The 17,095-nt window shown below is 49.0% G+C and overlaps 2 protein-coding genes and 1 long non-coding RNA gene across 3 annotated transcripts; 2 read left to right on the top strand and 1 right to left on the bottom strand.

Annotated features, from left to right (window-relative positions):
- Nucleotides 1–104: 104 nt before the first annotated feature.
- Nucleotides 105–3,325, top strand: HOXA2 (homeobox A2). The gene is made up of 3 exons (XM_027872230.1): nucleotides 105–405; nucleotides 1,044–1,482; nucleotides 2,149–3,325. Exons 1-3 carry the CDS (start codon nucleotides 376–378, stop codon nucleotides 2,865–2,867), a joined length of 1,188 nt encoding a protein of 395 aa, XP_027728031.1. The 5' UTR covers nucleotides 105–375; the 3' UTR covers nucleotides 2,868–3,325.
- Nucleotides 3,326–3,659: 334 nt separating this feature from the next.
- On the bottom strand, nucleotides 3,660–8,295 carry LOC114050488. The gene is made up of 2 exons (XR_003570011.1): nucleotides 7,998–8,295; nucleotides 3,660–3,816 (listed from the first exon to the last, which is right to left on the bottom strand). It is a non-coding gene; the product is annotated as an uncharacterized LOC114050488 (long non-coding RNA).
- A 112-nt stretch (nucleotides 8,296–8,407) lies between these two features.
- Nucleotides 8,408–11,418, top strand: HOXA1 (homeobox A1). Its single transcript, XM_027872231.1, has 2 exons — nucleotides 8,408–9,338; nucleotides 9,875–11,418. Exons 1-2 carry the CDS (start codon nucleotides 8,681–8,683, stop codon nucleotides 10,231–10,233), a joined length of 1,017 nt encoding a protein of 338 aa, XP_027728032.1. The 5' UTR covers nucleotides 8,408–8,680; the 3' UTR covers nucleotides 10,234–11,418.
- The last annotated feature ends 5,677 nt before the right edge of the window (nucleotides 11,419–17,095 follow it).

The following is a 17,095-nucleotide window of genomic DNA, read 5'->3' on the forward strand; positions in this document are numbered from 1 at the left end:
AAGGAGGGAGGGAGAGAAAGAAAGAGAGAGAGAGGAAGAGAGAGGTAAAGGAGAGAGAGACGAGAAGGGAGAAGGGGAGATGGGGGAAGGAAAGGGAGAGAACAAAGTGAAGGTGCCAGCTTTGGAACTAGTTCAGAGAAGATGGGAAAGAAAAAAGGCTGGAAAATAAAAGGGCCAGCAGGACTGACTCTCTGAATCAATCTCTCTCTCTCTCTCTCTCTCTCTCTCTCTCTCTCTCTCTCTCTCTCTCTCCACTCTCCCTCTCCTTCTCTCCCTCCCTCTGTCTTTGCCCCACTGTCTGAGAAGAACTTATGTGGCTAAGATGCGGGGGCCCTCGGGTGTCAAAACTTTGAAGATTAATGGATTACTTTGTTAATGACTCCAGGCGTCAGATTGATTTGTGAGGTGCGAAGCGTCTTCCTGACAGTCCCAAACAATGCTAGGAGTGTGCTGGAGGAGAACGGAGGGCAACAGTCGGCTAGATCAGCATCCCGGACTCACACAGACACACACACACACACACACACACACACACAGATACAGATACACAGACACACACACACGCACACACACATCCACGCGCGCGCACGCGAGAGCACACACACACACACACACACACACACACAGATCTCTCTCGTTTCAGAGGCCAGCGGCCCCCTACTCGCGCACTCCCACCCTAGCCTTTCACACCCACACCCACCAAGATATATTTTTTGCCTTTAAAAAAGTGTAAATAAAGCCTCGCTAGCCCCCAATGAGGCGTTCCTTCCCGACTTTTTTGGATCAATCAAACAGACAGTGGCTTCTTTTGATTAAAGCCCAAATTGTCATTGGGCAGAAGCAATCATGTGACAGCCAATTCGGTCCAATTTCAACCTTGTCTCCATGAATTCAATAGTTTAATAGTAGCGCGGTCCCCATACGGCTGTAATCAGTGAATTAGAAAAAAAAAACACCCCAGCAGCGATCTTCTATAAGAGATTTTTTTTTCTTCTCTCTCCTTTTGCCTGGGCCTTCCCCCCGCCCCCCCTAAACCCCTCCAGAAGAGGGAACTTTTTCTCCGAGGGGGCTCCGAGGAGAAGGCCATGAATTACGAATTTGAGCGAGAGACTGGCTTTATCAATAGTCAGCCGTCGCTCGCTGAGTGCCTGACATCTTTTCCCCCTGTCGGTGATACATTTCAAAGTTCATCAATCAAGAGCTCGTCGCTTTCACAGTCGACACTGATTCCTCCTCCTTTTGAGCAGACCATCCCCAGCCTGAACCCGGGCAGCCACCCCCGCCACGGCAGCGGCGGCGGCCGGCCCAAGTCGAGCCCTGATGGCAGCAGCGGCGGCGGTGGCAGCCCGGTGCCCGCCGGCGCCCTGCAGCCCCCGGAGTACCCCTGGATGAAAGAGAAAAAAGCTTCCAAGAAAACAGCGCTGCCTCCTGCCTCCTCGGCCTCCGCCTCGGCCACTGGACATGCCTGCTTGAACCACAAAGGTCAGTTCAAAGACTTCCCCCCCTACCCCACCCACACCCAACTCAGCTCCTGGATCCCAGCTTTTACCCTTCTTGGTGCTATGGGGCAATTTTTTTTTTTTTTTTTTTAGGGAGTGGGAGGGAGAAAGATGGGGAAAAGTAGAGAGGGGCTGCTTGGCTGCCTTACATTCTGCACTGTGGACTCTGGAGTGGAGCTGGCGGAAGAGAGTAGGCGCTGATGGGTTCCACGATGCTATTAAAAAAAAAAAAAACAACTTTCCCTAACTTGTTTAATATGGGATGATTTATTTGAGTTGGAACTGACCTCCTCTTGTCTTGCTGTCCTACAGTTTGGGTATTTGACAGTAATGAAGAGTGATAGATGGTTCTTGCTCAGCTAAGCAGCTGATGCATTAATTATAAATTGCAGTATGGCTAATATAAAGTTTGTTCCCGGATAGAAAGGTGGGGGACTCGGAGGCATTCGTTTTATTGAGGTGGTAAAGAAGGGCTTACGCGGGGCTGGGAGCTCAAGGAGGGCAGCACAATGGATTTTACTGCATACAAGGGCGGCCATTTTGTGGCAGTGATACTTTATGCTATATTTATTCTCCAGTGGAATAACCCCCGCTTGGACCCTGCACCTCCAACTGTGCGTGTATCTCTTGTCGGTTTCCCTTTCTGCAGAATCCCTGGAAATCGCAGATAACGGCAGCGGGGGCTCCAGGCGCCTGAGAACTGCATACACCAATACCCAGCTCTTGGAGCTAGAAAAAGAATTTCATTTCAACAAGTATCTCTGTAGACCTCGGAGGGTGGAGATCGCAGCCCTGCTGGATTTGACTGAGAGACAAGTGAAAGTGTGGTTCCAGAATCGGCGGATGAAACACAAGAGGCAGACCCAGTGCAAGGAAAACCAAAACGGCGAGGGGAAATACAGGAGCCTGGAGGACCCCGAGAAAGCCGAGGACGAAGAGGAGAAATCACTCTTTGAGCAAGCGCTCAACGTCTCAGGGGCCCTTCTGGAGAGGGAAGGGTACACTTTTCAGCAAAACGCCCTGTCCCAGCAGCAGGCGCCCAACGCGCACAATGGCGACTCCCAAAGTTTCCCAGTTTCGCCTTTAACCAGCAATGAGAAAAATCTGAAACATTTTCAGCACCAGTCACCCACTGTTCAGAACTGCTTGTCAACAATGGGCCTGAACAATGACAGTCCAGAGGCCTTGGATGTTCCTTCTTTACAAGACTTCACCGTTTTCTCCACAGATTCCTGCCTCCAGCTTTCAGAGGCCGTATCGCCCAGTTTACCAGGCTCCCTCGATAGCCCCGTAGACATCTCAGCTGACAGCTTTGACTTTTTTACAGACACACTCACTACAATTGACTTGCAGCATCTGAATTACTAAACACATTAAAAAAAAAAGCAAAACAAAAATCCCTTTGGGGGGTTGCCTTCTCTTTTCCCTGGAGTTGATTTAAAAAAAAATTTCCTTCTCTCCTACCCTTTTTTCCCTCCCCCCAAACTGGCCAGGGTTTTCTGTTTAGTAACTCCCCTGACCGAGTTCCAGAGCCATCTTTGCAGGTTATAATGAAGTTATAGTTGTTTTGGATTTAACCCAAATACCCTCTAGGTGATTCCTTGAAAGCAATATATGAGGCCTGTAAGAAAGTGACCATATAATTTTATTGTCACTTTCTTTTTATTTTTGTATTACATTAGAATGCATTGTCATAAGTATTTTTGGTAGAATAAATTCTCCTTTGCTACAAGTAATTTTCTTATCCCCCTTCCCCCACCAAGATTCATAACGGTTCCTTTCCCTCCTTTTAGTCTAACTTGGTAAATAAAATTCTGCTCACAATCTCTCTTCTTTTATTTCCATTTGAATATATTTATTAGGGGGAAACATTCAGTTTTTATTGTAAAGGTTAGGTGCCAACAGAAGGAAAGTGAGAGGATGGACAGAGCTTCTGAGAAGCATTTCCCCCCCTTTTAAAGTGGATTAGATTTTGTTACCAGACTACAGTAGGTACAAGCCATAGATGCGACCCCATAAAAGAAAGAGAAACGTGTAGCCTCTCTGCCAGGGAAAGTTGGAGTTTTTGAGAGTGGAGACATAAAGTGCCTATGAAATATTTCCCCTTTATGTGATGAATGTGGAGTTCCTCTAAAAAGAAAAAGAAAAACTCCATGTGTCTCTAGGTCCATAGCTAAATCACAAACAATTCGTTTATTTCTACACCTTTGTTTCAAACATCCACATTCCAATGATGACAGCAACAAAAGTCCCATCAAACCCAGCCAAAGGAGTTTGATTAGTCTCCCAGCTGCTGAGAGGTCCCAGGCAAACAGACCTAAAAAACAGAGAAAGAAAAACAAAACAAAATAATGGTTACAGGCTGTCAGATGTATTTCAGAGGGGTTCTTCATTCAACTGGGCCAGTTCAGTCCTTCCAGGAATTTTTTTTTCAGGGTAGGAAAAAAATCAATATTTCATTCTTAAACCTGTTTATATGGCAGATAAAGGGTTCATTAAAGCTTTGAAGTCAGGTTAGCAAATTGAAATCTAAAATGGAGTGTAGGTCAACACAACATCTTCTAAAGTAAGGAAGATTCCCAAGTCAGAGCAAAAAAAAAAAAATCTATAAAATACATAAAATGCACTTTAAATGAACATCAATAAAATGTGATGTAGGGCTGTGCTATTGGGTTGTTCTGGTTTTTTTTTCTCTCTCTTATTTTCTTTCCCCTTTTTTCTTCCCCCTTTCTGTGAACAGTGTTATTTACCGTGAGAAAACAGAGTGCAAGCAACATGTGTGAGTGGGCTGGTCTGATTTACTAACCGACGACCTTAACAGTAATAGTTTGGCAGTTAACAATGAAATCTCGGCTCTGTGGGTGTGTGAATGCGCGCCCCCCTCCAACTCCTCAGTCCCCCCTCCTTAAAGAACTATCCAGCATCTGGGAGAAGTTGCAGGATTCTCTTTGCCCGAGCTCAGTGGAGAGAGGCTGAGCTGGGAGTTTGCTGTGCTGTGCTGGGCTGTGTGGGCCAGAGCTGGGAAAAGGGCTGGATAGGATTCTTCCTACTGCTCATAAATCAAACTCTTTCTATGAATGAGAATGTCATCAAAGAGATCAATTGTGTGAACACATGCACAAATACAAGTCCTCTTACGTATTTGCCCGAGCTGGGGATCCCCGTCTGAAAGCATTAAGTTAGGAGGCGTTTAAGCTATAAGTCATTTTTATTGCTCTTTTAAAACAACAGCTTGGCTAAGCTGCCGATGCCACGAAAAGCTCAGAGCTGGGCTTTCCGCCCCCCCCCCCTTTCTTTCTAGGAGAAGGGCTTTGGGCGGAGGGAAGAAGCGCTTTAAACCTAGCCACTCTCTTTTTATTTTAATGACGGTCTCTCTGCCCTTCCCCTGACTGCCCCTAAGCTTTCCATTTTTAAAAAGCATGAGGTTCTTTGATCGCTGGGTGCTCTCACTCTCAACCCCCCCGGGCCCAAAGAGGGCTCTAAAACTGGTTCGTCAATTTCGAGATCAATTTCCTCCTGGGTGGGGAAAGGTTTTGCCTCTTGATCGCCTTGTGTTTCTGGGACCAGTCTTTTGTGAGATGGCCAGTGGGGAGAAAGCTCAAGAAAGGCGAAATACGCTGAAGGAAGTGGGGGCCATGGTCTGGACTACGCCGAGCCCGTGGGAGCCGGGCCCAGGGAGCTGAGAGGCTGAGCCGATGGAGAAACACCAGCAGGTACAGTATCTCGGTTTCTGTTGACGGCTTTGCCTGCGTGAATGTGTGTTTGTGGGTATTTACACACACCAGGGAAACCCCTCGCTGGGGCTTCCACTTAGTGGGAAAGAGGAAGGAGAGAGGGAAAAGAGGAAAGAAGGGGAGAGAGGGAGGGAGGAAAGAGAGGAAAAAAGAGGGAAAGAGAAGATGAAAGTGGGAGGGAGGATAAAAAGGAAAGAGAAGAGAGAAAGAGAAAAAGAAAAGAGAAAGTGAGAGGAGGGAGGAAAAGGAAAAGGAGAAAGATGGAAAGAAAACGAGGAGGGAGGGAGGAAATGGAGGAAAGAGAGGGAGAGAGGGAAAGAGAAGAGGAAAGAGAGAGATGGAAATGGGAGGGAGGATAAGGAGAGAGGAGAAATAGAAAGAGGGAAGAGGAAAAGAGTGTCAGAGGACTGAGGAAAAGGAAAGGGAGAGAGAGGGAAAGAAAAAGAGGAGAGAGTGAGGGAGGAAATGGAGGAAATACAAAAAGAGAGTGTGAGAGGGAGGGTGGGAAAGCAAGAGGGCAAAGGAAAGAGGGAGAAAGAGAGAGGAGGGGGATGGGATGGGGGGAGTAGAAGAAAGCAGACAAGATGGAGAGGCGATGGAACACATTCGATCATTCCCTATTATGTTTCATTGTGACTGAGTAGGCCACAGACTCCTAGGCTGAGTGAGAGGCTGACAAAAGAGATGAGGTTTACTAAAACAAAGATGTAGAAATGGAGAAAAGAGGGGGGACTCTCAGCTGAAGCTGTGCTCCCAGAAAAGAAGGCCCTTAGACGAGATGATTGTCCAGCGCCCTCCTTCTCTGTCTCCCCACCCCCACCCCCCCATTCCAAGCCCTGCCCCCACAGTCTCTGAGAAGGAGCCTCAGAACTGGATGCTGGCCTGGGAAGAGAGGAAAGGGGCAATACTCCTCAACCAAGGTCCAGACTTTTTCTTCTCAGAGGCTCCAGCCTGCCAGGTGGCATGGTGGTGATCCTGCTCGAAGAGGCTGTTGCTGGCTCACTCGGGGCCTGCTTCAGTATCTCATCGTGGCTATGTGTCTAAGTGCAAAGGAGCAAATGAAAATAGAAGGGAAAAAGCACTGGGGAGGAGAGAGCAGAAATGGAGGAGGGACAGGCTGAGGGGTGGGTGAAGCTGGGGAATATTCTCCGGTTTTGTTCTTCCCTCTCTGAGGAGGAGACTACTAGGGGAGAGGGCTCAATATGGAGGAGAAAAGGAGCTCAGGGTTTATATTTTAGGACACAAAACAGAAAGGGAAGGTGGTAACGCAGAGATTTCAAATGGGCCCACTCAAAATCTAGTTCTTAAAATTGGAGGGTGTGGGGGGAAACAAGTAACGACCCAAAACCAGCCTCCAGATCTATGGCCCTCGGGATCACCTCCTCTGCCGAGGTCTGCTCTAAACACAGCCCAGAAATTTGTGCCTACCTAGGGAGCAGCCTCGCAGAACAGAGAGATTCCTTCTCCCTGACCTTCTCTGCCTCGCTGCTTGTCCCAGCTCTTTCCTGTCTGTCTCTCTCTGGCTCGTTCTACTTGGCCTTTTCTCTGCCTGCCCAGGGTTGACACGGAGCCCAGTGCCCCACAGAAATTAAAGAGCCCATTAGTAGCTGTGAGAGAACGAAGGTGACTGAAAACAGGACCCCTAGCTTGGGAAGAGATTCCTGCTAGTAGCAACGCAAACCTCTAGGGAAAACTAGCCAGCCAGTGCAGTCGAGAAACCATGCAGGGGAGGCTGGTCCTGGCTGTGGGGAGGGAAGGGGTGTAGCAGGGAGGGGAAAGCTCACTTTCCATCATCAACCATCTGTCACCCCTCCCACTTGGCAGCCCCCACCTCCAACTCCAGACTCACCGGATGGTGGCCCTAGGAGTGTTGGGGTACGATTGGGGTGAGCGAGAGGAGGAGAATCGTGAGAACGTGGTCTAGCCTCGCCCCCCTCCCAGGATGGAGGAACTTAATCTAGTTAATTCTTAGCCCTCTCCCTGTCTTTTATACCTAGGCACTTGGCCCGGGGTTGGGGTTAGGCAGAAGCCTGGGATGTACTGGCCTGCGTGTGGTGGCCCTCCAGCGCTCCAGGGGAGCCTACCAGATGGACAGCAGCGCCTAGACCAGCCCCAGAGCTGGGCCATATTCGCCAGCGTCTGCCCCTTCCCCCTGCCCCCTCCATCCTTCTGCAGAGTTACTCGCCGGTCACCTCGGACTCCCCAGGCAGAGTCGGTTACAGGGGGGAGGAGAAAGGGCGGGGCGAGGGGGATTGCTGCTGCCACGGCGGCCTTTCCCGGCAATCCAGGGTCCCCCAGCTCTCCCGCCCCCGGGAGTCAGATTACAACAACGTCTCATTGCCATGCTAATAGCTGGGGGACTGGGGCAGATTGGGGAAGGGGGAAGCTCCTTGGCTTTGGAGACCTTCAGTGGACCCCCCTCCTCCTCCTCGTCCTCCTCCTCTTCCTCCTCGTCCTCCTCCTCTTCCTCCTCTTCCTCCTTCTCCTCCTCTTCCTCCTCCTCTTCCTCCTCCTCGTCCTCCTCCTCTTCCTCCTCCTCCTCCTCCTCCTTCGTCGTCCTCCTCCTCTTCCCCTTCCTCTTTCTCCCTCCTCCCTCCCCCTACTCATTTTCTCTTCTCCGCTCCTAGCCTCCTCCCACACGGGCCTGGAGATTTCCTCGCCAGACCATCCCCTTCTTCTCCCAGTCGCTGTTCCCAAAGGGAGTTCGTGGTCATGACAATAACCAGAGAGCGGGGCAGCTAGGAACAGAGCGGAGCACACTCACCGGGAGGCTGGGGCGCGGGTGCGGGGCGGTCTCCTTCTTCTTCCTCCTTGACTCACTCCGGGGTCGGGGGTAGTGGGGAGGGTGAGGGGCTCTCCCACTCACCTGCAATTGGCAGGCCAGTTCAGTGCAGACTGATACCCAACCTCGCAATCCTGACCAGAGCCAGGACGCTCCCTGCCAAGCCCCACGTCGTCCTCCTCCTTTTTTTTTCCTCCTCTTCCTCCTCGCTGTGCCCCGGGGATCTACCCCACTCCCCCATACCCCATGCAACTCCTGATGGGGCGGAGCGGGAGCCTCCAGCGGCGGCAGCGGCAACGATGGCGGCTCCCTCTCGGGCTCGGGTTCCTCCCGGGCCCGGCCCCAGAGCGGGGCTCCTGCCGTTGCCGCTGCCGCCGCCACTGCCGCTGCCGGGGGGGCGTCTGCGCGTCACCTTGATGGAGGAGCGCCCGGGATTTAAATGCCACTGAAACGGTGATCCATCACCAGCAGGAACAGGCAAACTTTCGCAGGGGGCTCCGCCATTGGCTGCCGCGGTCACGTGCGCCCCGTCCCTCCTTCACCCTCCCCCGCCCCCTGCACACTGTACATTCATATCATTTTTCTCTTTGGCCCCATGGAGGAAGTGAGAAAGTTGGCACGGTCACCCAGGGCTCGGAAGGACCCGGTCCCTGTGTGACAGGCAGATGGACAATGCGAGAATGAGCGCCTCCTTCCTGGAGCACCCCATCCTCAACGCAGGAGACTCGGGGACCTGCTCCGCCCGAGCATACCACTCTGATCATGGGATTACAACTTTCCAGTCGTGCGCGGTCAGTGCCAACAGCTGCGGGGGCGACGAGCGCTTCCTGGTGGGCAGAGGGGTCCAGATGAGTCCCCCCCACCACACTCACGCTCATCACCACTACCCCCAGCAGGCAGCCTACCAGCACCTCAACAACCTGGGTATGTCTTATTCCCACTCCAGCTGTGGCCCGGGGTTCGCATCGCAGAACTTCAGCGCAGGTTACAGCCCCTACTCATTAAATCAGGAAGCAGACGTAAGCGGCGGGTACCCCTCGTGCGCTCCCGCTGTTTACTCTGGAACTCTCTCATCTTCCATGGTCCAGCATCATCACCACCACCACCACCAGGGTTATGCCGGGGGCACGGTGGGCTCGCCTCAATACATTCACCACTCATATGGACAAGAAGCGCAGAATCTGACCCTGGCAAATTATAATAACTCCTTGTCCCCTCTCCATGCCAGCCACCGAGAAACCTGTCGCTCTCCTTCAGCAGAGACATCACCTCCAGCACAGACCTTTGACTGGATGAAAGTCAAAAGGAATCCCCCCAAAACAGGTCAGTTCTCTTCCTGCAGAACACCTGGCCATTGCTGCTGCTGCCTTGAGGGTCTAGGGGTGGGGTGGTGGGGTGGGTGTAGGCTTACCTAGTATTTGGGGGGGGGAGTCAACTCAAGGTTATGTATAGGTTTTGTAGGGGGTGGGTGGGGTGGAGAACTCAGGTGTACTCAGGTGAATGATGCCCAGGAAGTAACAGAGAGGAGGCCAGTCCCTCTCTCTGGCTTCCTGAAAGTAGGAGCTGGGGGGTGGGGTGGGGGGGATGCTGTTAATATCTCCGGACTCCCATTAATCACGCTTTCTGTTCACACCAACGGTTGACTTCAAGTTAGTACTTTGTACCTCATCAGTCACCCTTCTAGGAGTGCTATGTGGTCAAGTCAGGTTATCCTTTGCCCCTTTACCTGACTTTGATTCGGAAGGCTAACGGGTATAAATCACTCGCACTTCGTTAAAAAAAAAAAAAAAAAGAACAACCAAACGACAGAACTACTTCTTTTCTCTCCCCTCTCCCCCCTCCCCACCCTTGCCCTCCAGGGAAAGCTGGTGAATACGGGTATATTGGCCAACCCAACACGGTGCGCACCAATTTTACCACCAAGCAGCTGACTGAGCTGGAAAAGGAATTTCACTTCAACAAGTACCTGACTAGGGCCAGGAGGGTGGAGATCGCAGCCTCGCTGCAACTCAACGAGACCCAGGTCAAGATCTGGTTTCAGAACCGCCGCATGAAGCAAAAGAAGAGAGAGAAGGAGGGCCTGCTACCCATCTCGCCCACCACCCCATCACGGAGCGAGGACAAGGCCGAGGAATCCTCAGACAAATCTACCTCCTCGCCCTGCATCCCCTCTTCCCCAGCCTCCTCTACCTCAGACACTCTGACTACCTCCAACTGAGTTTGCCCCCGGCCCCTGTCTTCCTCCCTCCACCCCCCACCCCACGATACTTTAGTGCAGGACTACTAACCCGAAGCACATTCTTAGCTTATCTTTCCCTTCGTTTACAATGTCTCTCTTTCTGCTTGATGTTATCTTCGGGTCTTCTCCGGGCTAGGTCACTGTGTTTCAAGAGAATTCTGGCCTAGAGACCTAGAGGCTGGGTGGGAGTAACTTCACTAATGGTGGGGTGCCACCATCTGGTTTTTGGATGATCTCTGAGGGCCCCCTATCCATGATTGATTCAGATACCCTTTGGAAAAGCTCCATCATGCCCCCTCCCCATGCTTGCAGAGCGGACATATCTGTCATCTAACTTCAAATTATTTTTCTTCCCCTCATCCTCCTTCTCCTCATCTCCCAGACACTAAAGGCAGAGTCTAAAGGCCTCAAGAAGAGGATGCACTATGAAAGTGTTTACACAATTCAGCTTTTTAATTTAATGCATTCAGTTTCTTGTGTGAGAGTTTGCTGGTTGTAAATACTTTAAGAGATTTATCTTTATACAGATTTTCTAGAAATGATGTTTAGCTTAGGAGATTAAAACAGGGTGGATACACTCCCAAAGCTGGGTGTAATTTTATACAGGACTAAAAGTGACAAAATAAAGACATCAGACTGGACTAGTGAAGCCCGAACAGATACCCCACAGGGAAGTAGCCCTGTGTCTTTGAAGGACACATGTAGGCCTGGGCTGCACTGAGTTTTTTTTTTTTTTACTTTGTTTTGTTTTTTTTTGTTTGTTTGTTTTTGTTTTTGTTTTTTTGTAATCTTCCTTGGGTGTGCAGTGTCTCTCTTCCCCAGCCCTGCCACCTCTTCCGGCCTCCTCCTGCCCCAATCAAAAATTGTGCTGGATTATCCTTGAACTTTAGGGCATATTATTCCCAAACATCTTATTTCCACAGTAATCTTTCCCTCGATTTGATGTATTTCCAACCGAATCGTAAATGTGATAAATGGCGAAATGAATGTATATTTCATGTGATTCGTGAATAGGCTTTCTGCATGGTGCACAATGGTTTGAGCCCCCAAAGATACTACACTGAGTTCTATCAGTTGTCCTTTGTGGTCCCACAATGTTTCTGAGTCTCTGTACAATCATGAAAAGTTCTGAGATCCCAAGAGTGATGGAATCCAGAGCAGAATTTACGGGTCCTAAAATATCTGTAATAAATATATTCACATTTCAGGTATGTTTGGGCTTCCTTCTATTTTCCTCCAATCTGTTGCAATTGATTTCAACTCGGGTTGATCATTTCATGTGGGAAGGGGAAGGGGAAGGGGGTGTCTCTTACTTTCAAAGAGGCTGTCCTTTATTGGATAAAGTCAATTTTTTCCTCTTCATCCTGCAGCTAAAACCCACCCTTCCTGGATCATTTTTGACACCTCACATTTGACACCTAAATTCTGCTTCTGGGTGTGTGGGATTTTTTTTTTTTTAAAGGAAGGTGTTTTGTTTTTTTTTAAAGTTGAAACCATAAGGAAATTTATGAAGTGAATCTATTCTTGCAACAAATACAGGAACTTCCTGGGTCAAGTACTAACCTTTTCACCTCTAACTGAATGTTGACATATATATAAACAGACCTCCCTTCAAAAGCACAAACTGTCTTCAGCCAGTCTTTCCTCACATCAGTGAGCCAACAGTCAAGGGACTCACATTTAATTACCTCCAATATGAAGCTGTCCTCGGAATGGAGTCCTCCCTCTCTCCCTTATTACCCTTTATGCACCTTTCCTCTCTGCTGATTGTCAGCCACAGCTTTCAGTATCTTCTTTTCTGCTCCCCCTCCCCCAACTCTTCCTGTCCTTCTTCCATCTCCTCCTTCATCCTTCCCTCTACTCCTTAAGTTCTCAGGTAAGCTTCATTCATCTCCAAACCCAAATCTGATTTTAAAAGTTATGCCAGACCTGGAACATTTTGCTGGGAGATTCTTGATTCCTGGGCACATGCTACAGTTAGCGAGAGGCCCCAGGAGAACTGGTTCCCTATTTCCCTCTGCATCCACTTTCAGGTAAACTTGTAAGTTTCTTCAAGGTCTCACACCGCCCAGCTGCACAGAGCCAGAAATCAGAAAAGGAATAACATTTCAAAGCTACAGGGTTTACACCTATGCCTTCTTCCAAATCTTTACCGCCACTCCACCCACCCCCCTTCACACGTTTTAGCGGAACATTCCGCCCCCAGTGCTTCCAGAAAGGGAAAAATCCTGGCATCCTTCAAAGGACAAATACATGTTTCTCCTAAGAAACAAATAAACAAACAGCCTGGGCTTCCTTTCTTCCCCAACAAAGGAATGCTTTGCACGGAGCATCAGGGCTGCAAAGTTGCAGGTTCGGTGGAGCATCTACGCGAGATTCCTCATTTCCTTGTCAAAGGAGACAAGTCTCGATTTGCAGGCGCGTCGGCCATATCAAGGGCACCAGGAGAGGGCTAGGGCTCCCTGCGTCTGCGCTGGGACCGTCCCTAAAAAGACTGCAGTGGATGCAGCCAACTTCAAAGCGGAGCCAGATATTTCTTTCATTTTCCCGCCCGAGCTTATACTGTATCTTTTGTTTATTAGTGTAAGGGCACAAAACAAAACAGATGGTCTCCTTCCAAATACTTTCATGTGCTAAAGGAGGCATTTGCATGCCACCGACCCTGATTTCAATATCTAAGAGCAAGAGGGGTTCCAACCCCGGGGCTCTCAAGTGTCCAGGTACCGGTTTTTTAATGGAACTGGGAGGAGGAAAAGGATCAATTACAGCGAAATTAACCAAGACTTTTCTCTGTGGTGGGATAAATCAGCTAACGAGCAATGCATTTAGGACACATTAATATACCTTTCAGCAACGAAAACATTTGTATCTTTTTAGCTGTCCCAATCGATTAAATCAAAATAGCTTAACATGACCTACTTCAAGGTCTCTTTGGGTCTCGGAGGAAAGCAGACAACTCAGTAAAAAAAAAAAGTGATAAGGGTGATTGAAACCCCAGAAAGAGCTAAAACGGGGGAACCCCCCACTTTTTACAGATTCAAAATCAGTAGCCCGTGAGAGGTGCATCGTGGGACGGGAAGGGTTTGGAGATCATCTTTCTCAACCTTCCTGGTTTACCAAAGCATGGTCCTCCCCGACCCATAGTTCAGAGTATCCCCCAACCCAAGCCGGGTTTCAGATTTTTCCTGCAGCTCGGGCCTTAGATAGAACAGCCCCCTCCTTCCAAGTTTACTTTTGGAGCTTAGGCAGAGGCTGGGGTGTTTTCCTCTGGGGCAATCAGATTCCAACCGATCAATATTTACTCAGTCTGAAAGGGTTGTTGAAAAGGCAGCATCAGCAAACTGCTTAGCTGCTCACCCCAGTTTAATCTCAGGTTCACTGAAAGTTCAAACAGAAATTAATTCAGAGATGGGTCACTTTAGAAAGAGTCCTCTGCTGAAGGCAAACAATTCCAGTCCCATCCCTCTGGAGGAGGGGGGCGACTTTCCCATTCTTTTTTGGCTAAACAGTGTTTACTAAAAACTTAAACCACTTTCCTCTCCCTCCGTAGGGGTCTTTTTTCGAGGGGGTAGTTTCCCTGCTGTCCTCTTCCTACCCTCCACTCCTGTTCTAGCTTTCCCTTCACTTGGCCTAAACTAAATTGCACCGAATATTTAAAAAATGTTAAATTAGACTGATGAAACGGATCCTATTTATTTCCAATGCCACTAACTATGAAATAGAGTTCTTTGTGACATTACAGCACATTTCTTAAGTCTAGGAGAAGTACTGGGCGAGATTGGATAGAGAAGTCCATTTACGCCTTTCTCTAGGCCTGGATGCAGAGTCCAACCAGGGGATGAGGTGGGAGGAGAGGCTGGAGAAATCAAGGAGTAATATATATATATTGAGAGATGCCTTGGAATCCTGATGAACTCCAGTTCCATCAGTTGTGGGGGGCAGAGGAGGGAGGGGAGAAAGCAACGGAATTGAAGAACCCCAGGATGGAAAGGAGGGTGAAGAGGTTACTGTTGGAGGTGGGAAATGCTGCACATCATGGCTAATTGCCACGGAGCTCCAGAGGTCAGAGTTCACATAATACTGCATAAATGAATGCTCAATGGAGACTTATTAAACTCTCTCCTAATGGCAGCTCACGCTTGGCCAAAAGTAGGAATATTCCTTCCCAAGAAGAGGCATTCATATGGGAGAAGTGACCCTTTTGTATTTTTACTTACAAAAAGGAAAAATGTCCCTTTTGTGCTCTCCATGCCCACACACTTATTTTAAATACTATACATGGATGGAACATTTCATTTTCTGATTGTGCTGCAAACGTGCTCGTCTTGGCATTTTCAATAGGCAGGAAAGAAATATTCACAGGGACTTCTCTATTAGGGTGGCCTACTTGGGAAGAGACAGACTACTTCATAATAGGAAAGTTCCCTTGGTGGCTGAATTTCAGAGGGTAAGCTGAGGCTTCTGGTTTCTCAGCCTTCTTCTGGAGATTCAGGGACAGTTTGGTTTCTTCTTTTTTCAAGAGCAAAACGCTCCTTCCCCCCCATCTTCTGGTGCACTTACTAGTTCCTTTCCAAAAAAAAAAACAAAAAACCACTCCACTCCTGTTTGGTTTCTTTCACACACCTGCGACAAGAGTGAGGGAGGCTCTCAAGTTCTTGGTCCTCGATTTTCTTACTGGTCAGATTTTCTGCTAAACACTCCATCCAGTGGTCTGGTCTAAGGTTGTGTGGGTTACTGATCCCCCAGCACCTCTCTGCCCACTTCTGTTAATATATCACCAATCGAATCCAGATCCTAGTAATTAAACACTGGGAATGTAGTTTCACTAAAAAAATTTTTTTTTAAGATTTGAGAGAAGACACGAAATGTCAATTCTGTGAGAACTGGGTTTCACAAACATTTAAAAAATTCAATCTAGATCTGGGAAAGAATCATCGTGAAAGTAAACCCCCGGCATTAAGGGTTTGACCCTATTAAATTGGCAAATGTTGCTGTCAGTGAGGCGGGGCCCAAGGGCTCTGCTAACACATTCCAGGTTGGATTCTCACGCTGAATTTTCTTCCTGCCTTGGACCTTTTCCGCAACTTGGCCTCCTTGCCTGTCTCTGCCCGTATTCCTTCATTTCCTTGGGTGACTCACTCTTTTCCCTGGAGAAAAAACCCCCACCAGCTATCGTCTGAACCTCAGCCTTGCACTTTTTCTTTCTGCCCGTCGGGTGGATTCCCCAGGCTGGGGATTATTGGGCCCATCGCCCCGCATCAGTGCTGGAGGCAGCTGGGAGAATCCCTCGAGGCTTATCTTACACCATCCTGTTGGTAATCACCCCAGTCATCGAACTCAGCTGACCTTCGATTGCAGTACTCATGACTACAGAGAGCAGCCGGGCCGCTCGGTCCAGGTTGACTCTATGCATCTTTACTTTCTCAATTCCCTTTATTCCCTTCCACCTTCATCCGTATAGTTTTGTGATCCCGAAGCACAGGAATTTTCCTTCTAGCCAATGACTCCATAACGGCTGCATCTGGGTCTTGGCTATGGGAAATAAATTACGGTCTCGGCTTTCGCTTTCAACTTTGGGGACGCAAGTCAAGAAGTGTATCTCAATTTAAAAAAACAAATCTTCCCGGGAATTAGAGGAATATGAAAATGTACTTTCGCTTTTTATCTGATTTGGAGTCAATTTGTAGGAAATCTTAGGACCTTTAATGTTCTGTACCATGGACTGGAGTGTAATTAATAGCTTTTCGGACATTAAAAAAATCAACAAAAACCACAGGTTCAATACTGTTCCATCCTTTCTCCTCCCCCCAAACAACAACAACCAAAACCCAGCAGCAGCAACAAAACAGGCCAATATACCCTTTCTTTTAACAGAAAATAAGGAAGAGGGGAGTTCTGGTGAATGACCAGTGAATGCCCGGATTATGCCTTTTTGGGAGGTTCCTTTTAAAGGAAAGGCGTCACATCGGGGCTGAAACAAACGTTGTCGATTTTAGGTTCTCGTATGGCACCCACTCTGGTGGTCCTCCGAGGGATGCGGGGGTGAATGGAGGACCGGGCTCTGGTCTTCCAGTGGGCTGATAGGATTTCCCCAGGGCTGCATTGCAGGGAGCGCCAGAGCTTTGTCCTCGCTCCAAGAGTAGCCGCAGTCATTCCCCAGAACTCGGTCTGCTCTGCCCTTAGCCCTGAGAATGCTTCGGGGTCCCGGGCCAAGACTGAAGTTCGACCATACGGTGTCCGGAGACGCTTCCCTCGATCTGCCTTTCCTGAGTTCGCCTCTGCTTTCACTTCTCACACGGAGCTCTGATCAAAAAGCTCACTGGATCCCTGCCTTGATCTCCCCTCTAGGGAAAGTGAGGGAGACATTTCCTCCACTCCCATAAGAATCTGCTTGCAGCTACAGGGAGGCTGCATTGCATTCCGGAATGCCAGGGCTACGGACAGAGCCCCTAGATTGTATACCCCCTTCCCCGATCCCATTCACCCCTAACGCCTCCCCTCCTATGCGCTAGAGATTGGGGAAGAGGAGTCATCTTTAAAGCCCGAGACTTTGCATTTGGACTTCCCAATCCACTGGAAGAAGAACCCAGTGGGTGACATCAGCTTTCTGCACGTGTCTTAAAAGAAGTGGGAGAAGGTTGTATATCTTGTCACTTTCCCCAGAGTTTCCTCGCCTCGCTCCAATACCGTTTTTCAGCTTCAGTGACACTGACTCTCCCTTGGCCGGGACTCGAAATCTTCTCTCCTGGACTTGGATGGAAAGAGGAGGAGAGGAGACCTAAAGACTGCAAGGTCCCCTCGAATGCCACAGAGGAGGCTGAGATGTTGGGTGGAGGACTCA

This window comes from Vombatus ursinus, unplaced genomic scaffold (genome assembly GCF_900497805.2).
Source record: "Vombatus ursinus unplaced genomic scaffold, bare-nosed wombat genome assembly UNPS02014799.1, whole genome shotgun sequence".
Taxonomy (NCBI): Eukaryota; Metazoa; Chordata; class Mammalia; order Diprotodontia; family Vombatidae; genus Vombatus; species Vombatus ursinus.